Consider the following 14,083-nt stretch of genomic DNA (forward strand, 5'->3'; position numbering starts at 1 on the left):
GTTGAAATCTCATCCATGAGATCAGTGTTACCTTGAAAATTAGAAATAAACTAGTGAGATAACATTATAATAGAAAAAGGCGTATGGGCACTGAGGAAGGAAAGAAGAAAACAGAGCTCATAGATATTGGTGGCTAAAGGTCTCATGACTGAAAATTGACTGATGACCACTATCAGGAAATTCCCACTGTTAAGGGGTTATAGTTTCCATCAGAGAGAAGTTCAAGGACAATAGAAAAGTATCTCTGTAAATTGTAGTTCATTGTGGATCTACTAAGAGATAAATGGCTGCCTTGTCTTGGTATGGATATGCCTGACATGTCCCATATTGTGGTTGGTATAGAAAGTTTCTAGGGAGAGAGGCATGTGTAGACAATCTCAGCATAAAATATGGGCCAATGTTAAGAATAGGTCAGGAGAGATATTACTGGTAAATATATAGATATAAGGCAAAGAACAAACAGTACATAAAAACAACTGAAATACCTAAAAATGAATATAGATATATAAATAATTGAGATCTATAAGAAGGCTGAGAAGTGGCAGTGACCAGAACCTGGAATAAGTGACTGGAAAATTAAAGTAGAAAAGAGTGGGGCTTGGATTCATACTGGATTTAGCTATTCTGGGCTTTAAAGGGACTAGGAAGCAACTGGAAAGATTACATGTAAAGGATAGAATAAGGCAAGAACCAAGGTTGGTGGATTTGTATATAGACCTTAAGGCTCATGAAAATATTCTGTCATGATATATCTACAATCTTTCAACTCACAATTCTTAAAGACAGACCACCTGATCCACTGAGACTTCTTTCTGGCTCAGATGCACTTCTGAATACATTGCAACAGAAACACTGGCAGGAGAGGAAGGCAACAGAAGTGAGGAGAAGTCTACCTCTCAAAATTGAGTATGTTTTAAACTCAGCACTGTGTGGGACAGCATAGGAACAACGGTAGAATCTTAGGCTGACAGAGTAGGAAAGACTCCTGAAGGTATTTTTTTAAAAAACTTCTTTCACACACACACACACACACACACACACACACACACACACATTTGCTCACACACTTGCATATATACATATTTTCACATGTGGCCGAAGTCCTGAACTCTCCATTCAGTCACTGTTGGACTTACAGGGACCTCGCTAGTACATGCTGGTTATTATTAAGTTCTTCTTTGTCCTGCACATCTACAACTATCAGCACTCTTTTATGCCATGTACCATGCAGGACCCTGGCAATGCAGAGTCCTGCCTCTACTCAAAAAATCTCTGTAAGTTTCAACCGCAGGTCAACGAACACGTCTTCTCCCATGAATATTTAAATACCATCATCAGATACCCTGAAGTTTTCTCTCTAAGCTAATTATGTAGTTAAGTACTACAAAAGAAAAGTTTAAGATACAATGAGAGAGACCTGGAAGGAAAAGTCTAACTTATTTTTAAAAGTCAGGGAAAGCTTTCCTCAGAAAATGGTATTTTGGCTGAGAGCTGAAGAATTAATAGAGTTTTTCCAGTCAAAATGGAGAGTTTGGATGTAATATGACACAGAAAATATTACGACAGTGGATATGTAAAACTCTACTTTGACATGAAAGAAGACATAGAGAAATGGAAACAGTTGATGTGCTAAGATATTAAAATTGTTGATGTTTTTTATAATTTTTGCCTTCATGAAAATATGAGAAAAATTTTTTAAAAAAGGTCCATTGTCTGCCTAAATACAGGCTCCCTGTGCACCTCTCATGGTTTGATTCAACTTATCTCAGCAAACGTTAGCTTAGGGAAAACTGTGCCATGGACTGTGCTCAAATTCAGGGTAGGTAAATTCAGGGACAAATTCTTGACCTTCAGAAATACACATGTCAGAAATTCCCATGGCTGAGGGAACTGAGGGTCACTTCCATTTCCCACTTGTTATGGCCTTTTCCATGTTCTCTCCTTACCTCCGAAAGCCCAATGTATCTCTTTTAGATCAAATATTGATCTCCTTGGGCTGAGAAGAGCTCTTGCACGTGATTCACTGTGTCACTATTGATCCGATGCACCATATTTTTATTGATATTATTTAATGAATGACTGAGATTGGAAATATCAGTTATTATTGTCTGATTCATCTCTCCTGCTTTTCCAGCCTTTTCCTGTTTCCCGCCAGCCTTCCCTGTTTCCTTTTCCTTCCCCCCCCTTCCAGCCTTCCAGCCTTTTCCCTGAGCGTTTTTTTATGCGCCCGGTTCTTTCTCTCTCTCTCTCTCTCTCTCTCTTTCTTTCTTTCTTTCTTTCTTTCTCTCTCTTTCTCTTTCTTTCCCCCCTCTCTCTCTTTCCCTCTCTTCCTCCCTTCTTCCTTCCTTCCATCACTTTTGCTTTATTGCATCCTTCCCATCCTCTACCTTCAGAGTCTTCACAGTCAAACAGGGATCAGATCTCCTTCAAAAAGATATTCTCTTGAGTTTAGGATTTGTATAACAAGAATATTTTAGGTTGGGAGGAGTAAAAAAAGACTTATTTAGTCTAAGCTCTCTGTAATAGAACACAACAAATCAGCAGAAAGAGAAGAATGTGGTGCAGTGAATACTATATCCTTGGACATAGATGGAATTGGAGATGAATGCTATGTGCAGTATAACTTTACCTACTTAAGCTTTGTGCAGATTTGTTTCTTTAATTTTAAACATAGAGATATTAATACCTACCTCAGAGAATGGTTCTGACAATTTCATGTGGGACTTAAGCAATCAGTGAGTGTTTATGTCCCCCATTCTTTCTGCCTTCTCTCTCAGGCATTCTCAAAAGGGATCAGTCAAATTCAGATTATCCTCAAATTTCTGTTAATAATGATCTCCCCTTGTCATTGCCTTAATGATACTCAGAACTCATTTTTGAGGGAGACAAGGACATAACTTACAGATGAGCATATAAACAGGATATATGCACTGTGTAACTAACTCAAGATATTATGATGGCAAAAATATTTCTAGAATCTGACATTTTCCTCTAGTTTTGACCTGCCATCAAGTTTAAGAAAAGCTTCCTCTTGTTCTGTCTGTTCTATCTATCACACAGATTCAGGAAGCTAGGGGAGTGATCAAGGAAAGTCTAGAGAGCTAATTTTGGGGTAGAGTTGGGACTCCTTCTGGAAGCTGTTTTAGGAGATTATGGGACTGAACACTCACCACAAGCAGAACTGACCTCTGAGCTCACTTCATCAAGTCCATGGCATCTCGAGTCCTAGGGCTGTAATGCTGCTTCTCTCTTTGTAAACTGATCTGCTCTGGGATGGGGAGGAGTGGAGAGGGTTCCCTGAGGAGCAATTACCCAGGTAACTACATCACCTCTTTGCAATGTCCAGAGACTCTAAGGGAAAAAAGTAAGGGTGTAGAGTCAGTACCTCTGTGAAATGAGTATAATAATATTATTCACCTACAGAGAAATAAAATAATTCATATGTGTAAATTGCCTAGAAAAGTGTCTGGTTCATAAAAAGTCCACCATAAGGGTTAGCTAATATTGTAACTATTATTTCCTGGAGAAAAAATATATTGATCTACTATGGCTTATCAACTATCACTCTAACAAACATGCATTTACCAGTAAAGAGCAGGGCACAAAACTTTTGGTATCCAGAGAACATCAAGGGTGTATAATATCAAGAGATGACAGAGTCCAAGGGGTTAAGCAATTATGAGAAAATTGCCAGATTGGGTTGGGGCAGGAGAGGGGAAGATTAATCAGAAAGATATAACAAATAGAACTCCCACTACAAGGTGACTAGAGAGAGTTAGCAGAAAATGAGTATATCCAGAACCCAATACTAAAGAGGATTTAAAATTGCAGAATCAGCGAGTTTGGATTATTTGTAGGTGTCTGGTTTGCTGGCTTATTTTCTGACTGACAATAGAAAAAAAAATGATTTGACTTAAAAATCCACCATGACCTATTAATAGGACTTTTAAAAGTTGTTCTGAAAATATATTTTTTTGTGCTGCTGTTTTAACAAGAAAGAAAGGAGCTCTGTGTAATTGGTAAGAAGATGCTTTAAATGACATGTTACATGGATAGATTAGATCTAGATACAAATAAAGTCAAGAGTGAGCTGAGACTTGGAGAAATGGATTAAGTGAGACATGGTTATAATACAGTCAAACAAATCTAGTGTGAATAAAATGTGATACACGTACACAATAGAATATTACTCAGCTATAAGAAAAGATGAAACACTGCCATTTGTGACAACATGGATAGATCTTGAGATTATCCTGCTAAGCGAAATAAGTCAGACAGGAAAAACTGAGAACTATATGATTTCACTCATATGTAGGATATAAAACTGAAAGCAACAAATGAACAGGACAAAGAAAAACTTTAGACACAGACACAGTTTAGTGATTATCAGAGGGAAAGGAGGAAGGGGGGAAGTAGATAAGGGTACAGGGGGTTAGATATATGGTGGCAGAGATTTGACTTTGAGTGATGAACACACAATGCAATATACAGATGACATGCTATTGAATTGTATACTTGAAACCTCTATAATTTTATTAACTAATGCCACCCCAATAATTTAATTTAAAAAAATGAGGGAAGTTAGGAGATAAATGACCAGAAAATGAACGGAAAAAAAATACTTCTGCCTCATGACTAGGTCTAGAATATGGCCATGTAGTGAGAGAAGCCAAAGTAGAATTGAATTCAACTTTATTGCAATTGAAGAAAATTAGAAGCTGTGATGTAAGATCATTGAATGGATGATACATATAGACACTGGGATCAATTTGGAAAGCTGATATATTTTCCCCCAGATGTCAGTGCCTGTTGTAAACATTAGCAAAAATACACACATGAAGGAGGTTGTCATTTTCCATTATAAATTGGGATTGCGTTCTGGAATATATTTGGTCAAATTTTTCTTTACAAATTTCCAGCACTCTTAACGCTCATTATACTTTTAAACATTGCTTTTCTCTTGACCAATATATGAAAATTAGTGTTTATTTTTATTATAATTTATTTTAAACTTATTGTAATTGCATTTTTTATAATTTATTATTATTACGTTTATTATAGTTTTGTTTATTAACTATGGTACTCAATTAAGCCATACCAAGAACAACACCTCACACCTTTCTCAGAAAGACACATTACATAACACTGCAACTAATGAAACAGAAAATATTTGCAATGTTTCTGTGAGAAATGTTTGCCCACCAACTTATTTTTCAGCTGTGCAATAACTTACTGAGGAGAATATACATTAATGGGAACATTGAGATGGAATTTATGGTTTTAAAAAATGGAGGCTATACTTTTCTGCAACAAGGAAACAGGAATTATATAATTTATATTTTAAAAAACATTAGGAATTTTGAAGCATCAAACAGTATATTTTTGTATTCCGTATCTCACATGAAGTTTTACCATAATTAATAAAAAGCAGCAAAATCCCAATACTCCACACATGTAAACGCACACAACACATATTTTAGTTTACACTATCAGAAATATATTTGCATTGTGTGTAGACCTTCATTTTACATAAATTTTATTCATTTTGAGATAATCATTTAGTCATGCATTTTCTCTGTAGTTTAGCCAAAATCATCCTTCCATCTATCTATCCATCCATCTATCCATCTATCCATCTATCTAATCTATCTATCTAAGATACAAGTTTCTTTAAGAAAAAAATGCCATTGTATTGTATTGTATTGTATTTTATGTTTTATTTTAAGACCAGTTAAAAATAACTGGTAAAAACTTTTGACACAATGGAAATGCCTGCAGTAAGACAACAATGGGATATCTCACTTATCCTAGAAAAATAAATTGAATCTTTCATAAAGTTGGTCCCATGGGCTTAATGGGATAGATCAAAGAAAAAAATCCCTAAAATTGACACACACACACACACACACACACACACACACACAGCCATAATGTTAATTTCTAGCCATGTGATATTTTAGGTTTAGTAGGTTATTCCTGCACATAATGAACTTATGATTTTTTTTATTGTATTCCAGAACTTTGTATTAGTATTAATTCTCTTCAATTTCTTAAAATGCTTTAAACAGATTTTGACAACTATTTAACATTTTTCATAAGTGTTTCTTATAATGTAATATGTCTTAAATGTCCACAAATTTAAATTTCTTCTTGGAGGACAAGGAAAATTTGTTCTTTCAATCTAGATCAATAAAATAATGAGGTTATCATATAGATGTCACCACTGCCAATCATCGCCGCATCAGCAGAATTATAAAAAAGATTAGAATAACTCATTCTCCTCCCCTTTAAAGCAGACACTGAGATGTGGACCAAGGATATGTACACAGCACCTAGAAGAACATTATCTGTACTACTCTTAGTATGTTAAAGAAAGAGTCATGTGGCACAGTAAGTTGTTTGGGAAAAGCATCTTCATCTTAGTGAATGTATTATTCTTGATATTTTTAAAACAATATATATATATATAAAGTGAGAACTCTTTTTGTTCTTCTTTTTCCCATTGCATATTCTTCCAAAAGAACTGTTATCGTTATCAATTTTTTTACACGCATAAACTAATCAATATTTTCATGTGATTAAATGTTTTACAAAAGGTTTTATCAAATATATGTATATATGTGTATGTATATATATAATTTGCTATTTCTTGCTTAAGGCTTGAGCACCCTATCAAACTGTAGAATGCTCCACAAGATCTTAACTTATTTAACTATTTACATACTGATGGACACTTAGTTTTTTTTTTAATCTTATTGAAAACATTGCTGAAGTAAAAAATTTTATTCAAGTCTCGTGTTCGTGAATAAGCATCAGAGTATGAATCTAGAGCAGTGCTAAGAATTGAAATATCTGGGTGAAAGAAAGAGCATGCACATTTTAAGTTGACATATACAGCAAGATAGATGATATAATACTATACAATTCTATTTTAGGTTACAATATCTAGAATAAGAAAATGTACACTGTCTAAACATTTTTCAAGCTTTCTGAGTTTTACAAGGTGATAAGCTCTCCCTCCTTTCCTGAATCACCTTTGGTGGTGCAAATGACTGGCTTTAAGGTAACAATCTCATCGTCACTGATCCTTTTATTATTTTCTTTGAAGAAAGAGTCGAATTAGTCCCTGGCGAATCTGCTTGGCCCTAACACTGTAGATGATGGGATTGAGCACAGGAGGCACCAGAAGATAGACGTTGGCCAGGAGCAGACGGACAGCAGGCCCAGTGTGCTTCATGAAGCGATGTACCAGAGCCACGCTGATCATGGGCACATAGTACACAAGGACTGCACAGATGTGTGATACGCACGTGTTGAGGGCCTTCCGCTGCTCCTCCCCAGACGTAATGCCCAGCACTGTGTAGAGAATCAGCACATAAGAGATGATGATGAGCAGCGAATCCAGACCGAAAGTGGAAGTAACGATGCAGAGCCCCAGAATGCTGTTGAGACGAGTGTCCGCACAGGGCAGTTGGATTAGATCAGAGTGGAGACAATAGGAGTGGGAGAGGATGTTGTGGCCACAGAAGGGCAGACGCTTTAGAAGAAATGGCAGTGGGAGCATGAGCATCACACTCTTTAGTCCAAGTGCAGCACCAGTACCAGCAATACGGGGCAGGGTCAGGATGGCAGTGTACCGCAATGGGTTGTAGATGGCCACAAAGCGGTCCACAGACATGGCCAACAGAACTCCTGATTCCATGATAGAAAATGAATGTATGGAGAACATCTGCAAAAGACAGGCTTCAAAGCATATTTCATTGGTACCAAAAAGGAAGATGCCCAGCACTGTGGGCAGCGTAGAAGCAGACACACCAAGCTCTGCACAGGCCAGCATAGCTAGGAATAGGTGCATTGGCTGGTGCAGAGAGCTGTTTTTCTTGATCACTGCTAGTATCAAGGTATTCCCCACAAGGGCCACAAGATAGATGGAGCAGAATGGGAAAATAAGCCAAGGATACAGGGCCTCCAGACCAGGGAGACCAGTCAGCAGAAAATATTTTGGGGTGAATTGACTGCTGTTGAACATTTTCTTATGTCTGGAATCAGGTGACTTTGACCTAGGCAGGTGCCAGGGATACAACCTGGAGTGAGACACATAATGGTTAATAGACCTACAAATATCTGAGAAGGACTCACAAATATCTCTGCCTAGTACAAGCTGCCAATTTATATCCCTCTTCTTATCTGTAATCAGTTCCATTTGGTCTTCAGCACTAAACAAAAATGTTGAGTCATGACTTGCAAATAGGCATATCTCCAGAATAAGGATATCTAGTAGGAAACTAATCTCCATACTGGTTTCACTGTGTATATTTGGTAGGAATTGAACGTTTCTCATTTCTCTATCAAGAGATGTTATTGTGGGAAGAAAAAAAAATGGTGTAGGTGATAGAGGTTCTGTTCATCCCTCTGGAGACCAAATCAAAGTTGTGATGGAAACAAGGAGCAGCAGCAAGGAAAAATCGCCTGGGATGAATAAGCCATACAACTAGGGAGAAATCTAAGAAATCACCCTGCAATGGCAGAAGGTAGGGTGGAGTGAGGACATGGGGCTGCTGGGTCTCCAGCAGCTGAGTGAGACGGAGGCTGCAGCAGTGGCAGAAGCCTCTTAAAGGGCCACATCTGTGATCGGATTTTTGTGGTAATGGACCTGCTGACTCTAAGCACCAATGCCGATTAGGCTGTGCTCAGGGAGCACCAGGGACTTACAGGGAGACATTGTTGGAGTGAGGGCCGAGGCAAGACTTGCTCTGTACAGAAGTGCCTGCAGTATATATTGTTCCATGTTGAGCCCTCCCCTATACCAGTGTGCCTGACACAGTGCCGCCATAACCTTGTTATAACAGGTTGCTCCGCCCAGAGGATTCCCTGAAACCCCGCCTCCCCCAACTCGTGGCTCCACCTAAGTCACATCCAGGTATATCCTCAGCAAGTCAGGTGCTCCATGCTGAGCAGCATCTAGACTCACACTGGAGGCAGTTGGCCTTGGTTTCTGGTGTGGCCTTTTGAGGCAACTATAAACACAACATCAGTGAATTGCTTGCTGAATCTTAACAGGTGGCCCCGGAGGGGTAAAGGCCTGGGTTAAATTTGGCCTGCAGCTGAACCCCTCTTAGGACTGTGCCACTGGACACCTACTTCACAAATCCACACTAATAAGATGAGAAGACTTAGGAGCTTTGCTTAGTACATAGAAACCGACATGCAAAGGCAACCAAAATGGGAAGACAAGGAAGCAGAAACCACATGAGAGAACAGAACAGAAATCTAGATATAAAGGAGTCAAGTAATCTAACAGATGCAGAGTTCAAAACACGGGTTATAAAGATGTTCAATGAACTTTTGGGAAGTGTAGATAAATTCAGTGAGAACTTCAACAAAGAGATAAAAAAACGTAAAAATGGAAATGGAAATTATAAAAGAGAATCAGTCTGAAATGAAGAACACATTATCTCAGATGAGAAGTGTATTAAAAGGAATAAATAAAATGAATAAGGAAAAGGATCAAGTGCCCTATCTAGAGGTCAGGAAAGCCAAAGACATGCAATAAGAATGGCAAGAGATAAGATGCCAAGACTACAAAAATAATTTAAGGAGCATATAGGATACTATTAAGGGTCTAAATATTCATCTGGTCAGCATAACTGAAGAAAATCAAGATGTTGAACAACTGTTTGAAGAAATAAAGATGGAAAACTTTCCTAACCTGGTGAAGGAAATAGACATAAAACCCCAGGAAGCTCAAAGAATTCCAAAAATCAGAGATACAAAGGGGCCAACACCAAGACACATTATAATTAAAATGCCAAAGGTTAAATACAAAGAAAGAATATTAAAAGCAGCAAGAGATAATCCGATAGTTACCTATAAGGGAACACCCATAAGACTGGCAGCTGATTTCTCAAAAGAAACTGCATGTCAGAAGGGCTTGGTAAAACATATTTGACAGGATGAAGACCCAGGGTCTACAATCAAGGATACTTTATCCAGCAAAGCTATCATTTAGAGTTGAAGAAGAGATAAAAAGTTTCCCAGACAAAAATAAGCTAGAGGAATTTATCACCATCAAGCCAGTATTACAGGAAATATTGGAGGGACTTCTTTAAAAAGAAAAAAAGAAATGTATCAAAAACAGGAATAAAGATGTTTTACTAGGGATTTTGGGAAACATGGCGGAGAAACATCCTCAGATCTCTCTCCTTGAAACAACAAGCTGAATATCTAAAACTGAACAAAAAACACCCAAACTGTACACCAGCATGTCTGAGCGTGGGATCTGCACATAAGAACTACCACAGGTCAGAACCCCAGGTTTTGGGTGGTAGACTGAGAGAAATAAAGAAGCTGCCTCTCGCAGCCTCCAGAGCTCCTTGCAGGAGGAGAGGGAGCAGTGAAGGTGCAGCGACTTCCCTGAAGAGCTATGCCTGGAAGTGCCATCACTTCTATGCAGCCAGCAGCAGGGCCCAGTCATCAGGGCAGAAAACAGAGAAGCAGGACAGGACCACAGAAAAACAACAGTTGATTTTTACCAATCCCAGTTGCAAAACTGAGGCTGAGCAGCAGCCCCCAACCCCCAACCCAGAGGGCCTTTCCCGCATACCCTCCAAGACTGAACACCATGGAACTCCAGGGGAATCTGAACAAATGCTACCGAAACTGTTGCTAACACTGACAGGGACTGAATGAGAGTAACTAGTGTGATTAAATATCTACAAGAAAATAAAAAAAGACATTATTTAGGCTTCATATAAAGCAGGGATCCAAGAACCATAGACGCTACCTACTGGAAATCAAAAGAAAAGCGCCTTCTTTGCAACAGGCTAAAGAGAGACCTTTATGTAATAAATCTTCTTTCTAGAAAAAAAGTAGAATACATTTCCATTAATGCCCAAGCAGAGAAATAGTCCATTAAATACCATGAACAACCAAGGTGACAAGGCATCTCAGAAAGAAAGAGAAAAATCTCCAGAAAATAAGCTTACAGACATAGAAATATGCAATTTAAATGACAGGGAATTTAGAATGGTACTTCTGAAAAAACTCAGTGAGTTCCGAAACGAATCATATCACCGATTTCAGGAATTGAACAAACAACTAGATGAGCAGAACAAGGAGATTGACACCCTCAAGAAGAACAGAATAGATCTTCTGGAGATGAAGAACACACTGCAAGAGTTGAAAAATGAAACAGAAAGCTTGGGAAATAGAGTTGACTAAATGGAGGAAAGGATCAGTGATATCTAAGACAGAAATCTAGAAATAAATCAGAAGGAAGAAGAGAGAAACCAAGAATGAAAAATAATGAAACAGAAATTCAAGAACTAGCTGATACCATCAGGAGATGAAATAAGAATAATGGGCTTTACCGAAGGCGAGGAAAAGGAGCACGGACTAGAAAGCATTTTCGGCCAAATAGTGGATGAGAATATTCCAAATCTAAGGAATGAGCTGGAGCTTGGAATTCAAGAAGCCAACAGAACACCTAATTGTCTCAACCCAAAAAGGCCTTTGCCAACATATTGTATTAAAGTTATCGAAAATCAATGACAAAGATAGACTTCTTAGGGCAGCCAGGGAGAAGAAAACGGTAACGTATAAAGGAAAACCCATTAGATTATCATCAGACTTCTCTGTGCAGACTTTACAAGCCAGAAAGGAATGGAATCAAATATTTAAACTATTAAGTGAAAGGAACTGCCAACGTAGAATAAGGTATCCAGCTAAGCTATCCTTTAGATATGGAGAAATTAAGACGTTTCCAGAATTCCCCACTACGAGGCCGGGCGCTACAGGAAATACTGAAAGGGGTCAGCTCACCTAAAACAAAATGACAAAAAACAAACAAACAGAAAAAGCCATAATTGGGAGTAAAATGACTATCAGGCAAATAGAAGCAGAGGAGTGCAATCCTTACCAAGAACAGGGCATTATGAGCTTAAAAAATAAGATAATAGTTATCGCAAGATAGTAATGAAAGTTCAGCATATGTAAAAACAAATTGAGATAACAATGACTGAAAAGGGGAGGATTCAAAGATCCAAATTAGCAAAGGAGAATGGAGATAAGGCACTCACAGAAGAAAAGGGATGACTTTATATATAACTATCCTTTTCATATTCATAATGGTAACTACACACTAAAGAGTCAACACTGAAGTATATAACATAAAACAAGAAGAACCAGAGACAAAACCCACAAAAGCCAACCAAAATAAAGAAAACAGAAGCACAAAGACAAGGAAGCAATGGAAACACCGAGCTACCAGAAAGCAAATGATAAAATGACTGTAAGAAGACCTCATATTTCAATAATCACCCTAAAAGTAAATGGACTGAACTCTCCAATAAAAAGGCACAGAGTTACTGAATAGATCAAAAAACAAAACTCAACCATATGCTGCCTCCGGGAGACACATCTCAGCTCCAAAGACAAGTATAGATTTAAAGTGAAAGGGTGGAAAATGATATTTCAAGCAAATGGCATTCAGAGAAAAGTGGGAGTTGCGGTACTAATATCAGATGAAATAGACATCAAAATAAAAAAGGTAAAAAAAGATATCAAGGGACATTTCATAATGATAAAGGGAATCATGCACCAAGAAGACATAATAACACTTATTAATATCTATGCTCCCAATCAGGGATCCTCGAAATATGTAAAGTAATTATTAACAGAACTAAAGAGAGAAACAGACCAAAACACTATCAAAGAAGGAGACCTAAATACCATACTGTCGGATATGGACATATCATCCAAACAGAAAATCAAGAAAGGAAATAACATCCTTAAATGACACATTAGACTAACTGGACATAATTGACATTTACAGAGCCTTCCATCCCAAAATAGCTGCTTATACATTCTTCTCTAGTGCACATGGAACATTCTCAAGAATTGACCATATACTGGGACACAGAGATAGCCTCAACAATTATAAGAGGGTAGAAATCACACCGACTATATTCTCTGATCATAATGCTTTGAAACTAGAAATCAATTGCAAAAAGAAAGCAGGAAGAACCACAAATACATGGAGAATAACTGGGTGAGGCAAGAAATAAAAAGAGAGATCAAGAGATACATAGAAACGATTGATAATGAGAGTATAACATATCAAAACTTTTGAGACATGGCAAAAGCAGTTATAAGAAGAAAGTTCATATCATTACAGGCCTGTCTCCAAAAACAAGAATGAGCCCAAATAAACAACCTAATTCTTCATTTTAAAAAACTTGAAAAGGAAGAACAAATGAAGCCTAAAGTCAGCAGAAGGAAAGAAATCATCAAAATTAGAGCAGAAATAAATGAAATTGAAAACAAAAACAATAAAAAAAATAAATGCAACAAAAAGCTCGTTCTCTGAGAAGATTAATAACATTGACAAACACCTGGCTAGACTCACTAAAGTAAAAAGAGAAAGGACACAAATAAATAAAATCAGGGATGAAAGAGGAGAAATTACGACTGATATTGCTGAAATACAAAGAATCATACAAGAATACTATGAAAAAATATATAACACCAAATTTTATAACCTAGAAGAAATGGACTGGCACTTAGAAAAACACAGCTTTCCTAGAGTGAATCACGAAGAACTGGAAAATCTAAATAGACTGATCAGCAATATGGAAATTAAAATAATCATCAAAAAGTTACCAAAAAGTAAAAGTCCAGGACCAGATGGCTTCACCAGTGAATTCTACCAAACATTGAAAGATTTAATACCTATTCTCAAACTCTTCCAAAAATTCGAAAAGGAGGCAGTATTTCCCAACTCATTTTATGTGGTCAATATTACTCTGATAACAAAACCTGGTAAAGATTACACAAGAAAAGAAAACTACAGACCAATCTCTCTCATGAACACAGATTCAAAAATCCTAAATAAGATACTAGCGAATGGAATACAGTTACATCAAGTGGGCTTCATCCCAGAGGCACAGGGATGGTTCAACATATGCAAATTAATTAACGTGATATACCACATAAACAAATTAAAAAGTAAGAATCATATGATCATTTCAATAGATGCACAAAAAGTCTTTGACAAGATACAGCATCCATTTATGATCAAAACACT

The 14,083-nt window shown here is 37.4% G+C and overlaps 1 protein-coding gene across 1 annotated transcript; it reads right to left on the reverse strand.

Moving 5' to 3' along the window:
- Nucleotides 1–7,093: 7,093 nt before the first annotated feature.
- LOC120590220 (olfactory receptor 51I2-like) lies at nt 7,094–8,029 on the reverse strand. Its single transcript, XM_039847837.1, has one exon. It carries the CDS (start codon nt 8,027–8,029, stop codon nt 7,094–7,096), a length of 936 nt encoding a protein of 311 aa, XP_039703771.1.
- Between the last annotated feature and the right edge of the window lie 6,054 nt (nt 8,030–14,083).

Source organism: Pteropus medius, unplaced genomic scaffold (genome assembly GCF_902729225.1).
Source record: "Pteropus medius unplaced genomic scaffold, Ma_sr-lr_union100, whole genome shotgun sequence".
NCBI lineage: Eukaryota > Metazoa > Chordata > Mammalia > Chiroptera > Pteropodidae > Pteropus > Pteropus medius.